The 19,261-nt window shown below is 26.5% G+C and overlaps 1 protein-coding gene across 1 annotated transcript in view; it reads left to right on the forward strand.

The window, feature by feature from the left end:
- Window positions 1-11,257, forward strand: part of LOC142329101 (uncharacterized) — a 490,682-nt gene extending 479,425 nt beyond the window's left edge. The window contains exons 7-8 of the mRNA XM_075373436.1: window positions 7,850-7,974; window positions 10,530-11,257. Coding sequence (XP_075229551.1) covers window positions 7,850-7,974; window positions 10,530-10,624 — 220 coding nt within the window. The 3' untranslated portion in view covers window positions 10,625-11,257. The remainder of the gene's footprint in view (window positions 1-7,849; window positions 7,975-10,529) is intronic.
- Window positions 11,258-19,261: the final 8,004 nt, after the last annotated feature.

Below are 19,261 nucleotides of genomic sequence, written 5' to 3' on the forward strand. Positions count from 1 at the left end.
ATATATAAAAATATCTTCTAAAATTATGAATATTGAAATTTTTTAATTTCACAAGAAATCATTTACTGGTTTGGCTTTCTGTGTAATCACTATTTAATTTGTTTATTTAGTTTTAGCAGTATAAGTTAAAATATAAATGTGTATCATAAATTAAGAAAAAAATATAGTCAAACTTTAAAAAAGTAGAGAAAAGGTGTGAACTGATCTCCTAAGCTCTCAGAACATAACATTCACAATCATAGCAGTAATGCTTCCACTGGAAGGGAGAAAATGATGATAACTTGCTTACATCATTACAACCTGATTTTTTTTATTTATATTTTTTGAATCATCATTCATTTGATTGGTTCGATGATATTCTTCATTCTTATCTGTTCTGTGCTAATTTTTTAACCTCAATTTAATTACATCATCCTATTTCCATGGCTATCTGTTTTATAAATTATAATCTTTGACATTCTCTAAGTTTTACTCTCTGTACATCCTTCTACTACCAAATTAACTAAACTTGAATGTCTTAATATATGACCTATAAACATAGTACTCCTCTTTATGATATTCTGTTTAAACATTTTCCTTTCCAATTTATTTTAAGATCTCTTTATTTTGTTATCAACTCAACTAATTACAATATTCTCTTGTTATATCGCTTTCAAAACCTCTTCTTTTCCTTTCTACTTTTCCTGCTGTCTTATTATCCTATAATACTATTTTTTTTTTCTTTCTATGTATTAGCTACGCAGTACAAATTTTTGAAGTCTAAATATCAATACTGAATAATTATTACTAATGGATGTATACAAGAATGCTTTGTGTTATTAATAGCATCATTTCATTTTTCCTTTACTTGATTGAACTGACTGATATCACTGATTTTGAATTAGGTTGTTTTTAATTGTATTGAAACTAATTTTTTATCTAATTAAATGGCGACTTTTGCAGTATTTATTGAAGTTAATTTGTAGAAATTCCAAATCTCTTCAAGCATTCTTTTTAAAATTATGTTAAATTTTCTTCTTAAAATGGTATTAAATGTTAGAACATAATTGCAAAATATTACATAACCTAGTGTATACAGTTTTTATTATAAAACTGATGCTCACTTCTATAACTAATAATGTTATGTATACATTTTTCATTGTTTTAAGTGTAATGATTTCATCTATCCTTTTTTTCCAAATAACAATATCAGATATGTCAATTATAACCTCAAAAATAAGAAAATATGATATTTTACAAAATTTAAAACAAGGATTCCTTGACTGCAAAACCCTACCGGCAATTATTTAAAATAGTTTTAAAACATAAAACAATGTAGTTTTTTTGTTAACATTGGATGAATGAGTGAAATGATTAGGATAAGGTGATTAATTTTATTTACACCTATTTCCATTAGGTTACAGTGTACTTTACATTAGAACCTAACGAACAAGTGATTAGGAAGCAGAATTAAGGAACTGCTAGTCTTAAAATTTAAGTAGCAGTAACGCCACCAAAATTTTTCACAGCCAAATGTGTTATCCCATCACTTCTCTAAGATACTAATGGTAGAGCTGAACATTTTTTTCATAATAATCTATTTTTGTTTAAAACCTATACCAAAACAATTTACATTCATAGATAAGAATTCATATAGGTTACAAATCATTTTAAAATATAAAATTATATTAGAATCAGAAAACATATCTTCAACATTTTAAGTAAAGTAAAAAAAAAAAATTGAAAATAATCAAATGCAATCAAAGTTTATACAATTAATAAATTTTCTTAATTATACAAGTTTTTTCATTATGTTTTAAACAAATTTCTTGTGGCTGTGTTTTATTTGAAAGGATAGTTAGTTTATTAAAAAAAAAGAGGTTGTATTCAATATTAACGCAAGTTATTTTTGTTCATGTAGAATTTATTTTTATTTTGTGTCATAATTATGGATTTTTAAATTTAGAAAAAATTTAGTTTTCTTATTTTAAAAATTATTATAATTTTTAAAAAGAAATGAATAATAATCATAGGTTTGAAATGAGAAAATTTTTCCTGAGAAAATCATGATTCTCTCGTAGTTATAAACTTATAAGTAAAAATTGGAAGAGCTTTCTCCTACAGGTTCTGGTAATATGCACACTGACTACAGAACCCAAAAATTTGATAATATCTTAGGTAAGAAAATATAACCCTGTGTAATAAATCTACAATAAATTCTGAAAAAAGTGATATTTGGCAATACAAAAAGACAAAAAAGCCAGATTGAAGTTTTGTACATATCGTACACCCAGTAAAATAATGTTCTAACTCAGATTTTCATGAAATTGAGATATTTATAGCAAATTATTCAGAAATTTGAGTTCTGTCTCAGATAAATACTGTCATAATTCTTATCTATTTTACAAAATGTCCTTGAAAAATATTATTGAAATTGAGAAAAGATATTTTTTACTTTGCAGTTCAAAACCGTTCAACTGGATTTTTCTCAAAACAAACATTTTAGACTTAGAACATTATTTTACTGGATGTGCAATATGTGATCAATTTGACCCTGCAAATCTAATTGTGTAACTAGAATTACTCCTAAAACTTTATGATATTACCAACAAAAATAATGGAACAAAAGAATATTTTAAAATATATTTTAGATAATACAGATATTAAATGAGATTAGCAATGCCAATGGCAAATTAGTGAACTTTTCTATTAGATTATTTACTTTTTAACTATTACATAAAAATTTTTATTGATGTGTCTTTTCTGATTCAATTGATGAAATGTTTAATATGAATTATTAAAAATAACCTACAGCTGTAGTCACCTTTTGAAAGTTCAGTAACCATAAATGAGCATATCAAATCATAAATAATTATTATATAAGTTTCTGAAATAATCTTTATTAGCCTTAGTTTACAAATTATGTTAATACATTTGTCCATTATACAATGGTATGTTAAATAATAATTTGAATATTTATTATTAAATAAATATGAAGTGATAAATAAATAATTATAAAAAGGTCCAAGAATTATTTATTTACAGAGTCACTCTTCAACTCATAACATGTAGGTGACTATATTTATGTACAACATATACTGATGTTCATTCCCATCCTTATTTATATATTAAGTAGACAGCCAAACAAGTATATGCTACCTAATTTTTTTTTTACTTTACTATTTATAGATAATGAATGATGAAATATTGCTATAAATATTAAACAGGCCCTAAAAAAGGTAAAATAGTTATATGTTATAAGGGAATATTCCAAGTAAAAATTTACACTTATTTTGTTAATTTTCCACCAGCTGGTCAATAATTATTTTAATATTATATTTTTTGTTCTCCAATTCACATGAATTAGTGAACAGAAATCTTGGTTGATATATATCAATCAAGATGGTTTTGAAGAAGATGGTGTATTCCCTCAAATCATCTTTATCAAAAGCAGTCTCTGTATATTGATCATTCTCTTTCTCTACCTTCCCTTTTCCTTAATATTTATTCTATGAAGGTGGAAAATTATTGTAAATGCCATTAGTTTATAAGTGAACTATATAGATTAAAAGATCATCCTGGCTGTCTAGTAACTTTAATGGCTATTTCTTATATTTACAAAGTTCTTTGCTTTAAAAAAGAAACATTTTTATAATACTAATTCTGGATAATGATTAATTTTGGTTGGATGTATTTGTTTAAAGTTTCTTTTGCAAATAAATACTTTCATTTGTTCTTTTCTTTTTTTAATTTTAAGGTCGTAGAATGTAAACCAGAATTAAATTATGATGTGTGATGTTTAAAAAAACTACTGAATTAGTGTACTACTGTAAAACTAAAGTACAATAATATACTTTTCCTTAATATATGTGTGTGTGAATATATATATTTTTTATTTATTTATTATTTTTTTTTGCTATTGTGATTCATTTACAATCGGTTTCCTACACACTTTGAAACCATAAATAAATTGATTGACAAATTATAACTGAATGAAGACTATCCACTGATATTCCTCATTGAATACAAACATTAACAATATAAGTTACTTTTCAAGAACAACACATATTGAGAGTGCACAAACATATTATAGACAACAGAACAAATAAAAATAATAGATTACTAAAATTAAAAAAGTGATAAGAGATTTCAGTAAGAATAACAAGCACAACAAGTAAGATAAAAATAACAGTAATAAGTTAGATAATAGAAACAAATTTAACAGCCGACATCAAGATGACCAGTAGTTAAACAATATTAATAGATAGTTTGACTGAACACAACACAAGTAATACTCTTTAATGTACATACTCAAGTCAAATAATTTAAATGATAGTTAAATTCTCACCTTATTCATCGCACATAAATGTAATAAAACCAATTGTAACACAAAAATCTGAGTTGATAGATATAATATACAAAGCAGTCCATCAAGAATAATTAACATAAGTTGTCATCCCAGACTATGGATCTGATATCCTGTTGTCATAAATCTCCCACATCTAATACATGGAACCTTTTTGGTTTTCTAACACCCCTAATACTGTCCAACAGGTTCACTGTTTGATAGTTCACATGTATTTAGTCTAGATATGTAGTTTGTGCTTACCCTCTGAATTTCCTCGCAAATATATGGAATTCCATAGATAGTCATGGAGCTCATTGTTCCTTGTGAACCTCAGCACCTCCGATGTGATCGTAAGTACTTTGTTTTGGAATCACTAGATGACATCAATGTTGCTGTTGCAAGCTATTCCCTATAGTTCAATAATATTTATGTACTGTAATCAATACCAGTTGCAGGAATTCCTTACATAGCAATAATGTATTTGACATAGATAAATAAAATTTCCTCCCCAGCAACCAGTATATTCATGTCATACAACAATCTTGATACAAATCCAGATACCACAAAGGGCTTGTATCAAGGATATAAGTATTATCCAGGTGGAATTCAGGACAATCACCTCTCCTCATTGTAAATGGTAAATGCATATGATTTGAGTTAGCAGGATTAACTTTTATCTTCCATTTACATAGCCAGATACTGATAAGATGGAATGCAGATTGCAGTTTACCCAAGGCTAGAACTGCATTGCCATCAACCGCCAAGATTACTGTGTCATTTGCAAAGGATACAACTGTGACTAGTTCAGACTGAGAAGGTCTGCAGTGAAGATCAAATATAAAATTGTATCTAAAACTGAACCTTGTGGAACCCATGACTGAGTGTCAATATACTTGTGATTAGACAATTCCTGTTTATAAAAACATCAATTCCAGTTTGTCAAAAACATCCATCCAGGTAGCTGTGTAGCACTAAATAAAATAGTTGAGGTACACTTGACTTTAATCTGTAAAGAAGACCTGGTAGCCAAACTTTGTTAACGGCTTGCTGCACATTTTCCAGAGATCTATAGATAACACTATCAATTCTGTGAGTTTGCTCAGTGGTTGAATGACCTCTCTAAAGACAAATCGATGATTTGGGATAATGTTATTGTTTATTAAAATTGGCCATAGTCTTCGAAGGAAGAGCCTCTCCAAAAATCTTAGAAAGAATACAAAGTAAACTTATAAGTCTGTATGGAAGACATGTCATTTACAAGGTTACCTGGCTTCAAACCATGATATTTTAGTGAAATTTATTTTTGTGATATCTTCCACTCTGTTCGGGTAACATGTTACCTGAAGGATTGCATTAAAAAAGGGACTTTTGTAAAGTGATGGCAAAGGTGGCAAGATAAATAAAATTCTAGCAGAGTAAAATTCCAGAGCCTTTTTTGGATCCTTCATTCTTTTAAATTCTACAGTTGAAATGGGTTTCATTGGGAGGCATAGTGGAAGCAGATTACCTAAGAATTAGAAAATTTCTTCTTACCAGTTCCTCCCATTTCATGTGATTGGAGACCTTGCACAGATGCATATCAAACAATTCCACCGTCTGGCTGTTGCTACAAGCTCACCCAAATGATGATCTTAAAGATGGAGATGACAGTGGAGGTCTCTTGAGTCTCCTCATGGCTTTCATCTCTACTAAGAGGGGAAAGACTTTCAACAAAGCCTCTAAATATTACATTTTTTATTGATCTCAATAGCCTCCTCAGTCTGATGGCAGCTCTGTTAAGATTTGTTCATCATCAGGATTTCTGTAGTGTTCTAATAGTATTAAAAAAATATATACATCTATAAGAAACAGCTGTTAATGTAACAGGAAAAAGATTGGTTTATTTATTTGTGAAATAATGGAAATAGTGTACAAAGTCATAGTGTGGAATTAGGAATATTAATCAGTAATGCATAACAAATAATTTTTACTTGAATTATAATTATACATATAACATAAATATACATGTAATATTATTGTTCAATTATTATGCCTATTTTCTTCTGCTCCTTTTAAAATCTAAAATCTAAATTACCCAAAATATCTATGAATGAAGGCTGCAAATCTTTTTTATACAAAGAATTTTATCAAATTTGAACATTTTTCTACTATGCAGCATTTTTAAACAACACTTATCTGTGTTACTAGTTTACTACCTATCAATTTAGATTAGATTATCTCTATCACTGAAGTTAATGATTGAAAAAAGCTACAAAAGATACTAAAAATATTTTAATGTGAATTTAAAAAACTTTGTATTTAACAAATTTGGTTCAATTTTCCATTTAAATAGTTTATAGTTTTCTCTCTACCACTTTACCTGATTTATCAGCTTTTATGTAGTCTTTTGCAAGGAGAATACTTAATTTCTATTAAGTAAAAAGTGTTTACTTTCAGTGAGATTCATGAAGAAATTGATTATATTACATATAACAAAAATCATAGTAATAAGTATGAATTGTGTGATTTTAATAACCTCTCTGTGGTAAATATAGTTTAAGGTGTCATAATTATATGACACCTTAACTTAATTGATTAATTAATTGATTAATTTAAGCTCGTAAAGGTGTTCTTGTAGCCATTCCAATTATTACTGATTGTTAGTATATTGCTAATCTGCATTTGTTAAACTTCTTAAGTTTTGTATTCCACATGTATAGAGTGATAAATTTGAAGTATCTCCTCATACCTATAGAGAATCTATCTATTTATCTAATCTATAAAAAAATTTCTAAAAATTTAGCAAATGTAATATTTAAATTTTTACATTTATTACCTTTGAATACTTGTATTAAATTAGTTATTATAATCACTATAAGACAAATGAAAATCATATGATAATCAGGAATAATCCAGGTTATTTGCGGCAGATTTATGTAGTCAAGATCAAGAGAATATAATTTGTATGTAAAGAAAGAGCTATGCTAAATGATTGTTGACATAAATAACCATTTACAAAATTAATTAACATTTTTAATCATACACAAAAAATGAGGATTCAAATCTTCATTGTAAATGGTTTTAGAGTATTTTCTATTTTCAAATAAAATGTACTTTACCTCTGTAGTGTATGATTGCGTACATGGTTTGATGTTTATATTTGAATGTATATAAAAATTCAAATAATTAATTTGTCGTAACATTGTATAGTTTACATTTATTTATAATATTCAAAAATATTGAAGTATGAGCTCATATTTATTTATATAAAGTCATGGCTGTTTTTTTTTATTTTATTGAAATTTGTGACTGGGTATTGTATACTAAAACAAAATGTGGTTCTGTTGCACAGGTTGCTGTTATGCCTAACTGTTCCAGTCATATCAGAGGAAGAACAGACAGTTATAATGGTTTAATGAGAGGGTAAAAATATTATAATTATCACTTTTGTGATATTATAGGTAACATTAAAAAAGAAATTGTGTTGTAATAAATAAATGTTAATAATCAGTATTAACTTATGTTTCATTTTTTGTTAAACAGAGATAATGACAGATCCAGTTTGAATTGTGCTTCAATGTTAAAAGGAGGATGGTGGTGGAAATCATGTGGAAGAGGATTAAATGGATTATATCTCAATGATCCGCAAGATATCACAGCAAGACAAGGTAACATTACATTCATAGTTATTTAGATACATTAATAACAGTTACTATTTAATCCAGTCATATACTTTCTGATTGATAAACAGTGATGTTATCCCAGTATTATTAAATTACAGTGACCAACAGGAACCAGATTATGTATTTATTCTCTTGCCAAACCGTTTTGTTATTATTTCATATTGAAAAGAAAGTATTATTAAAAAATGTATTAATTTACTGAAGGAACAAATAAAAATACATTTTGCCATAATAATATACATATTTACACTGATATAATACACTTATAAATATGACTATATCAGTACTACACATTGTATTTAATAATTTAACTTAGTACTAAATTAAAAACAAGTTTAATAATTATTAATGATTCCCTTGGGCCCGTCTTGCAGAGTAAAGTTTTTTGAAGGATAGTTTAATATTAGAAATAGACACACCAAGTTCTTTTTCTGTATTTAGCTGAAATATGAGAAAATCCGATTTTGTAAAGGTAGGATATTGAAAATGGTAATAGTATACGAAATGCTCTTGTTTTCAGTGGAGAAAGCTCATCATTCACCCCTACCCAAAATTCAAAAAATGATTTATTACTAAATTGTCTTTCGATTTTGCCACTTGCCATGAAGTCTATGAAGATTTCTTCTTCAGCAATTGAGAGCCTTCGGGAGTATTTTGAAATGGATCCCAACCCACTCATAACTTACTACCAAGTTGTCGTCAGCAAGGAAATATTTTTAAAAATTCTTTGCCAACATGGCTAAATGATTTTCATTTAATGATTACAAAAACAACTTTCACATGTTGTTCTTCAGCCTTGTAAGTTTTAACACATTTATCCATATTTGCAAACAATTCTATGTTTTCTTGCTTTAAATTTCTGCTCTACAATTCCAATTTTCAACAAAAGCATTAAATTTATCATTCATATCCAACATATGTGTATTTGCTCCTTAGAGTTGAAGGTTCAAGGTATTTAATTTCTCAAATATGTCGACCAAGTAGCTCAATTCCATCACAAATAAACCATCTTGAAACCTCTCGGCTCCCGATCAGTTTTCGTCTTCTAGAAAAATGGTTATTTCATCTCTTAATTCATAAACAAAAATTTCCCACGTGATAACCAATGGTGTTCATTTTGACACAATTTTTCTGCTCTATGTTTGCCTCGTTTATAAAATTATTTAAGATAGCAAATAATGCGAGTGCCGTTGCTGTGAGTTCTATTGGTTTGCAGAAAAGTAGTTCTTCTACGGCTAACATACCATCACAAAAACGAACATTGTAATGAAATGAGTGTCTTTAATGCTATCTGTTGCATCATCAAGCTAAATTGAAAACAAGTTGTCACACAACTTTCCATAAAGCTGATGCTGTACATCTTCAGCTATATCACCAATTCGACAGGCAGCAGTATCAGTTGATAGAGGTATGGGCTTGAATTGTTTGGCAAAATTATCTCCAAACATAGTTTCTACAATGTCAGTTGCAGCTGGCAAAATGAGCTCTTCATCAATGGTGTGAGGCTTTTTACATCTGACTAACTATTTTATATGAAACTTTATGAGAGAGGTAAATAAAGCTTTTTCACTGACAGACAAGGTTTTTTAAAAATGATGTTTGCTTTTCATATCATTTTAATTTTTAATTTGAAGAATTATCAGGGTGTGTTAACGTACTTACTATGAAGTGTTTCCAAACGTTGTTTAAGTTTATTAGATTCCATGCTGTCTGCTGCCAAAACTTTTGAGCAAATAACACATAGGGACTTTTCTTCTTTATTTCCTTCAGTACTTGTAAACCCAAAATTTAAGTATTGTTGAGAATATTTTCCTGATTTTATTTTCAGAACCATGCTCATTTGTGCACTTGATGCTTCACTATCATCTAACGCTCGCTTACACCCACTTAAAAATGTATCCATGATTTTGTAGAAATCTACTGCTGTGAATATTTAATACTGTAAATTGCAATTAACACACAAATTACAACATACACATTCATGATAGATTTGATAGCGATAAAAGGATCGACTCGACTGAGACTGGCTGGAATTGAATGAGGTGCAGCCTTTATACATGTTTGCACAGATGTTCCAAAATATTCTAGACAAATCAGAATTCATGAAGCTGTGAGAATGTCCAATATGGTGGACGTAAGACAGAACAATAGAGAGGCATCGATTCTGGTTTTGTCAATGCAGCGGATGTTGCCAATATCAATAAACTTACTTATTCTTGATAATTTGAAAGGTTTATAATTAAGGTCATAATGTAGCTTTAATGTTAAAATTCTCAAATTACATTATTATTATGAGAGGGGGCACAATGAAAATTATGATTCAAAATTGGGTCACAAATACTGAAAGGTTGAGAAACGCTGCTTTAATATACTATCCTCTCATTGTCCATGTAATATTTCAATAAAGAATGGCCAGTGTAAAATGACAAAAAAACTGGCAATTTCAAATAAGCTGGATTTTCGTTAACTACAGTTTAGAAAATTAAGTTTTACTATATTTTATAATTAATCTCTATTACAAAATTTTTTGTTTGTTTTAGGTATCGTTTGGTTCCGCTGGAGAGGATGGGATTACACATTGAAAAAAGCAATGATGATGATAAAACCAAGAGGAGCCATAAATCCTACACGATAGGAAAATAAGAATAGTAAAATTTGTATTATTTGTGTATATGAAAAAAAACAAATAAAAAAAAATTAAGGAACTATGAATTGAATATTAAATAGTTGAACCATATGAAAAAATGAGCCATACTTCAATGTTACTTTTATAAATACATGTACATTCATAAATACATACATATCATTACATAATAACCCATAATTAGATTCATATTCATACACCCACATATATACATACATATACAAACATACAAAAAAAAAAAAACAATTCCATACATGCATTTATATGTGTACAGATAAATATAATACATTTATGTGATGGTTCACGTGGAAACAAACTACAAGTGAATGTGTACAACAGTTTTTTTTTTTAAATTTAATTTTAGTGACTTATTACGGATGAAAATAATATACAATTGGTTAGTGCTGAGTGAATTATTTTCTTATATCTGTTTATAAAATAATTATGGCATTTAATTAATAAGGGATATGTGCTGATGGTAACAGTGATGCTAATGATCAGTAACTGTTTTTTAATGAAATAAAAATAACAACATTTATATAAGCATAATCTTTTATTTTGTTAAAGATGTTAACTATTTTTATTTGCTAATAATTATTATCTATAGTTGTAACTTTTTTTTATATAACTAATAGGTTATGATTTATCTTTATATAAACATGTTTTTTTTATTTTTTCAAAAGTTTTTTCCTTAAAGTAAAACCAGTTAAAACATATTAGTACCATTACAAATTTACTCACTTTTAAAAAATCTTAGTATGTGTTCAAATAATTATAGTAATAAATTGATTTTTTCATTTTTTGATTAGGTAATTTGTAATTCAACACTCACTACAAATATAGTTCTGGATAAGGCAAATACAGATCTAAATTTTGTACTGCAATTACTATGTGCAGTTAAAAAACATATATCTTTTTCTTATTGTGTTGATATAAATACTGCAATTAGCACTGTCAGTGTAGATGTGGTTTTAGAAATACAGAACACCAATCATAAACCATGGATGTGATTATAGAATATTTTTTATAGTTCTTGAACTATACACCCATTTATTATTTTTGATTGTTATCTGTTTCATTTTAATCATAATAAATGAATTATATATTAGACTGCACTTTACAAGAAATAATAAATGGAACTATGAAAACTTATTTTCAAAGTTTGAAGTAGTGTTCTGGGTTTTTGGAGTGTCTAGATTAGTCTATTTTCAATTTCAAAAATTAATAATTTTATTTTACAAAAAAAAAATTTTAAATTGCCAAATAAGTTATACAGAGCTACTTGAAAATAGTCTATACAATTTAAAAAAATGATTTTTAAAAACATCTAATGGTATAAAATTATAATTTAAAAAAATAATGTCTGAGATCCTCAATTCCTTTCATTTAAAGATTTAAACTTGAAAATATTTTTGTTTGGACTGAAAAATTATAATTTTAAATGGTCTTCACAATTGGACAGATATCTGAGATATAATAGTCTTCATAAAAAATTCTTACCAACCATGTGGATATTAAGAAAAAAACATTATTAAAATAGGTTCGTTCCAGAACTCATCTCTAACTAAGCAAAATACAGCCATAATTTAGTAACTATACTTTGTGAATGCTTATCAACATCCAAATTTAATCGTTTTTATACAAAAAATAGTGATCCTTCAACATGGAAATAGTTACACAGGATGAATAGAGAATTAAACTGTAACAGTTTAATTCCAATTTAAAAGTTTTGTCCAATTTATTTTCACAACTGGTTGAAAGTTTTTTTTATTAGCTTCTACAAACTGAACTAAGACTCACTGTTTTGTATCACCTAGTTTATTAGCCTTTTTTGTCTCATTCTTTCTCAGAAGTAATTTGACTAGATATTATAAAACTGATGAACATCAATTTGTGATTGTTAAAATTAAAAATTAATGTTTTAAGCATATGAATAATATTATCTTTCATTGGATGATGTAAGGAGTGTGATTTTATGTAGTCCTTTATTACCACTGCTGTGTCAGTTTTAAATTTCACTAGATGGTTCTATCTCAAAATAATTTTTGATATAACTCTTTTTAAGCCAGTTTCTTTTGCTTATTTTCACATTTTTTTCATGATTGAATTTGTAGTAAGTTCAACATCATTAATAAACATATTAAGGATTAAATTTATTTGCAATCAGAAACCAAAATTCATATTTAGTGGGAAATTGATTATAGGTTATTATAATAATATAATAACCTATAATTGATTTGTGTTAATTCAACAAAACCTTCTTGGCAACTATAAAGTAAAATACAATGAGTGCTAAACACCACAGTTGCTAAAAAATTCTGAGGAATTACTAAATTTACAAAAGTTATTATTTTTTTTTTTTTTTGAATTTGCAAAACAATTTATTTTAATGTCAGAGATTGGTTGGTAAATTGTTAAAATATGTATCTTGAGCTAGGTATAGCCAGCCTATGGGTCATTTGTTGAATAAATTAGTCATAAAAAAACAACTACTGGAAGTTATGCCAAGAGAAGTTACAAAAAATAGAAAGCAGGTAAGCTGGTGCATAGTTCATAGTCTAGAACAGTTTACTAACTACCTTAACCCTTCTCTTGAATGCTTTGACTAAGCATTTAATGTGCTTATTTAACAGAGACAACAAAAATGTTATAGAGTCAGAAAAATTTTATAAAATTTTTTTTCCTGTTATTTATTTGTCTATTTATCAATTCACCACATTAACTCAATGATTTTGTGTGAAAAACTAAAACTTGTCCAGGAATTAAACTTACAACCATGCGGATGAAAGAAAAAGAAGTTACTAGTTTGCCACGGAGGTCGGCAATGTAACTTTTCCTGAACCACCACTGGCTATATTCATGACTTTTCATTTCAGATTATTGAATAGCTTATCACATTTATGTTATTGGTTTAACCTCATTGGATTTTTATTTATCATTTTATGTTCATACATTACTATGATAATATTTTTAATTTTTTTTTCTGAAAGTCTTTTTTCTGTTTTTTTAATTTGTTTCATACACCGAATCTACTTAAAGAGCTTGATAACAGCTTGACCTGACATAATTATTGTACAACCAGCTTTTGAATTTTATTCCTATTTTGTAAAAAACTGTCTTAAAATTATCACCTACTTATTATCTTCAACACATTACATTTTTATTAGAAAAATATTTGTGTTTTGACAAGAAATTTAAATATTAAGAACTGTAATTTTTCATACTTTTGAGTCTCTATCACAAATGATACAAGAATAATAAGGAGATTTTGGCCAATTTTTTTATAAATTGATAAGAATAAGTATTTCTTATTAAGGAATACTCGGACAATTAACAAATACTCAAACAACCTTCCTTACAGAAACATATTAAAAATTATTTTTATTACTTATTTACTTGTAGACATTATGGCATTCCCTACTTTCCCATACTTTTTTGTATTCTCTGTTTACTCATGTGAAGTGTAAATTAAAATCTTTTGAGGAATTCTAACTTCTATCAATCTATAAAAAAAGGATTAATGAATTATATATTTTATATATTTACAAATAATTTAATTACTTCCAAATTCTTAATTAAATTGTGATGTTTGACATTTAAATTAAAAATCTTTTTAATGTACTTTTCATGTCATCAACAATGATAAGCAAGACATTTAGTCATCCCCATTAAGTTTTATAAAATAGGATTTGAAACACTTAACTGTTTTTGTATCACTGTAAACAAAAAGCATTATCTTTCTTTGAACATATTTTTAAAAAAAGAAAACAATCACAATAGTTTACTATTAAACCACATTTAATTGACTAGCTGCAGCCAATAATTTATAGTGAATGTTAAAATACATTCCTCTCCAAAATCTTATTTTAACCAACTGAGTTGGTCTAGTGGTAAACTCAATGTTGTAGCTGATTTCGAAGTCAAAGTTCTTAGGTTCATATCCTATTAAAGTGCTTTTATTTGGATCTGAATACTAGATTGTGGATACCAGTGTTCTTTCATGATAGGGTTTAAATCAATTGCACGTTTCTGGAATGGTTGGCCTGAGTTTGTTCAAGATTACACACTTACTGGTACAATTACATTACATTGATAAGTTGCTAAAGACTTCAATTGTTGATGAGACTGTAAATAAAATCATTAAAAAAAATCTTATTTTACTTGTTTTACTAACTATTGCTTTATTTATAGAAAAATGTGTTGTTTAATTACCTGGAAGATTCTACTTAGAAATTCATAGTTTTCCTCAGTTTTATAAACATACTTACGTAGCACCTTCAAGACTGCATTTCACCAAAAATAACAAATTTTAGTATTATAATAAAAATTAATTAAGAAGTTGATAAATGTATTAATTTTTTTTTCAATATTTATTGAATTCTTAAATATTATAAATAATGTTTGTAAATTATTTTCTCTAATTTATTATGAAGAATAAGTTACCCAACCTTTGTAAAAATGTTACAATTGTATTAGTACAATATTATTCATTTTTAAAATACAGTAAAAATTATTTTAATAAATCCTAATATTAATTTTATATTTTCATGAATCTTTTTTCTTTTGAATATGACCCGTTAAAAGTAAATCAACTTCATATATCTGTTAATAGCAAAAGAAACAAAATTTACAACTTTTTGATTAATCTAAGTATAAAAGTTAGTTTACTGAATATTAGCAGGTGCTGTAATATTATTTTTAAAAAAAGAAAAAAACAAATACATTTTGGTAATGATATAAAAAAATTATTCTGGTTGTGAATTAATTTTTGCAAGAAAATTTATATGTAAAAATAACTTTGTTAATTATCTTTGACTGTTTTACTTGAATAATTTTACACTTTCTCTCAATCTATTAGATAATTGCAACAGATAAATTATTTTATTAGTTATTATTTATAACCAATAAAAGTTAGTTAGTTATTATTCTTAAAAAATAAAAATTCAAAAAATGGTCAAATGACTTCACAAAAAATAAACTAAAAAGTAAGTAAAAAATAAACTTGCTCAATTACTATTGTGTTTTTTATACATCATAAAATGATTTTAGTTAAATAAACAGAAAATTTATGTATGAGTACTTGTATAATCAACTATTGTTTTTGTAAATTTAAATAATTTAATATTCTTTTTTTTAATTTTTTGTTCAAGATAATGACACCTAATGAAATATATTTACTATGAACTACAAATATATTCAATTCTACAAAAATATAAATGCAGTATGTGTGAATGTGTGAGTGTATTCTTTAAAATATAAAACAAAAATGTTAATGCACACAATCAGCATGTTTCTTTTTTTTTTAATTATTTATATATGTATTTTTATAAAACTAGTTTGTTTTGTTTGATTAAAAAAAATAATGAAAGTTTTATTAATTTTATTATACTGTGCATATTAAAATATTAAATCAGCTTATTTTTTTCTCTTTGTATTCATTTACATAGATATTAAAAATTATTAAAGAATTAGGCAAAAAAAAAGATAAAGAATTTTCCACAGTTACATCACTACCTTCAAGAGAATAATTTTGAAATTACCAATAAACAAAATTTTAATAACGCTGATTAGAGCAGTAGTTCATAAGCTGTTTACGTGGGAGACTTTTGTTAGGGTGCAGTAACTCATATTATACATGTCTAAAATATAAGTATAAAAAAGGTGAGAAATAACTTTCTACTAAATTTTTTTATATGAAAATTTTGGAACATAGTAGTATAAATTGGGTTTTATATTTCCAGGTAAATATGTTGATACAATAATATTTCTTACAATATTTAATACATTAAAACACTTTTAAATTATTTATAGAATTAATTACATAAGTCTATTGTATTTATTTAAATTTTTAATTATTTTGTGATTTTGGGTATGACAGTAAATTGTACATGCTCAAATTTATTTTGTTTTACTGCAGTTAATGTCTTAAAGAGTAATATTCTTGAAGTAGAAGGATGCAGTAAAAAGATAAAATACCGAAGGTTAAAACCATATAATTCAATTCCTGTAAATCAACAATATATATAACACTGATGTGCCCTAAATAATTATACTACATGTCGGCTGGGACTTATTAGAGGCTAATGACCAAGGCAGTCAATGCCACTAAAATTTGTACTAAAAAATAAAAAATTAAAACAAAATTATGCATAATTTTTTTATATTCCTCTTTAATAGTTATATTTTGAAGATTGTGCATATTTATTACTGGCTGTTAATAATTTAAAATCCAATTGATATTTTATATATATTATTAAGAATATATGCCAGCCTCGATGGCACGAGTGGTAGCATCTCGCGCTTTCATCCAGAGGTCTGGTTCAAATCCTGATCAAGCATGGTATTTTCCTACGCTACAAAATTCCATTTCCATATCCCATACACAAGCTTCAAGCTTATGTGGTGATATCATCAAGCAAAAAAAAAAAAAAAATGAGGAGAAATAGTAAAATATTTTTCTTACCATAGCATGTTAGATAAATTGAAAACAAAGTTATTTAATTTTTAATTATGATGAGTTTTTAAAACATTTCAGTTGTAAATTCATCTCATTCAAGATGTTTCATACATGTCACAACTAAAAGATAAACTTCACGAGACGTAATTCAAGGATTCTAGATTTGGAAGAACTTGTGCTATCAAATCACATTAGATCAGAGTTAATGCAATCAATATATATATAATATATATGTATGTATATTTTTTGGTTTCAACACCTTGAATTATCAGTCTATATCAGCTATTCAACCATGACACAGCTATATTCATGTTGTCCAATATGACTAAAAAATGTCCCTGATGCTTAGTCTTTTCTCAAAATTTGTGTAATGATCATCTTCCTGATTTCTAAATAAGCTGGTTAGTAGTTTAACTTAAGGTAGGAGTGTGACACGTAGTGTTTCACTCGTAGAATCATTCATCTCAAAGTCCAGTCATTCAAATTTTTGTCCAGTCATAAAAGCACAAAATATGTTTTTGTAGTAAGACATAATCTAACAATTATAAGTTCACAAAATGCTGATATTCATTGCAAAGTGGTAACGTCTCAGTCTTTCATCTGGAGGTCCCAGATTCAAATCTCGGTTTTTCATATGCTACAAATTTCCATGTACAAATTTCTTCATAAGTTTCTGTGGTGAATTAATTCATCAGTTAAAAAACACCTTTTATTTAATTGAAAACACTCTACAACTGTAAAATGCTACAAGTTATCCATAATGTTGGGTTAACCTTCAGAAAAATTTAATGAATCTGCATAATCACAGCTATTAATAAAAAGATTTATTTATAAATAAATGAATATAAATAGCCTAAAAATCATTTTGTTAATAGTTGTGATTGTGTAGATACATTATATTTTTTTGAAGGTTAACCTAACATTATGGATTGCTTGTAACATTTTACAGCTGAAAAGCATATTTCTGTTGATAACTTAAAAATATCATTAAATTTCATATATTATGACATCTATAATTAAATAAACCTGTCTGTAGTAATCAAAGGAGAGCAAGTCATATTTATAATTTAATTTTTAAGTATTTGATTAGTTAAAACCCCATTATTTCAAATTTAATAATTTGAAATTTTAATTTTTTTATAAATCTTTGTTACAAATATAAATTTCAATTCATTATAAATAAAATAAAAATATGGATTGTAAAACTCAAGTTTTAGTTGACAAAATTCATATCGTAAGTTTCATATTTTTTGATTAAGTTTAGAATAAAATCCAGTTTCAAAATAGTGCTAGCACATAAGTCATAAAAAATGAACATAACATAAGATCTAATGAATGGAAAAACATAATTTAAATCATTTTAAAAACAAATGTTTATATTTGAGATCCAACTAGTTACAGTACTGAGCAGCTGCATTCTCTATTATTAGAGTTCAAGTTCATTGTCCACAATGTCTAATTTTTGTTAATATTAATAATAGGTAGGTTTAAATACTAGGAGTGCTTGCATATCTAGTTTGTCTTTATTTTGAGTTTACTATTTTTCTGCCATTTATTTTTAATCATACTAACAATTTACATCATTTAAATCTATTTTGCAGCTTGTTTTATGTTTTCTCCCGATCATATAGTAAGCAACATTCTATTTACTCTTTTATCATCTTCATTTTATCATGTTTTTACCTCCTATCATTCTATTTGATTTATTTTGGGATTATTTTTTCATATTAAAGAAAGTAGAAATATTTAACTACTCCTATTTAACACCAGAGTTTGTTCTAAACATAAAATGTCCCTAATATACAGTACACAATTGGGAAAAGAAAAACAAAACAAATAATGCTTGTAAACGAAGTTTTATAAGCTTAATAAATGAAAGTACTATGTTAATGAAAACTAAGAAAAAAGAAGCTGTTATTTATATAATATTTTTTTAAAATATGTATTTATTTATATACAGTAGTAATAATGAATTTAGATTAATGAATTGTTTTGTAGAACAAAAAATAAGATTCTGCAGTAACACAAAAGCACAAATTACTTAATAGCATTCTATTGGATCCTGGGTAAGACAGTAAATTGCAACTCGTATAACCTCATGTTTCTGCAACAGCTGAAATGTCTCAGGTAATAGCATTCTAGTAATTGAAGAGTGTGAACTAATATAAAAT

The sequence above is a fragment of the Lycorma delicatula genome, chromosome 8 (assembly GCF_047948215.1).
Source record: "Lycorma delicatula isolate Av1 chromosome 8, ASM4794821v1, whole genome shotgun sequence".
NCBI lineage: Eukaryota > Metazoa > Arthropoda > Insecta > Hemiptera > Fulgoridae > Lycorma > Lycorma delicatula.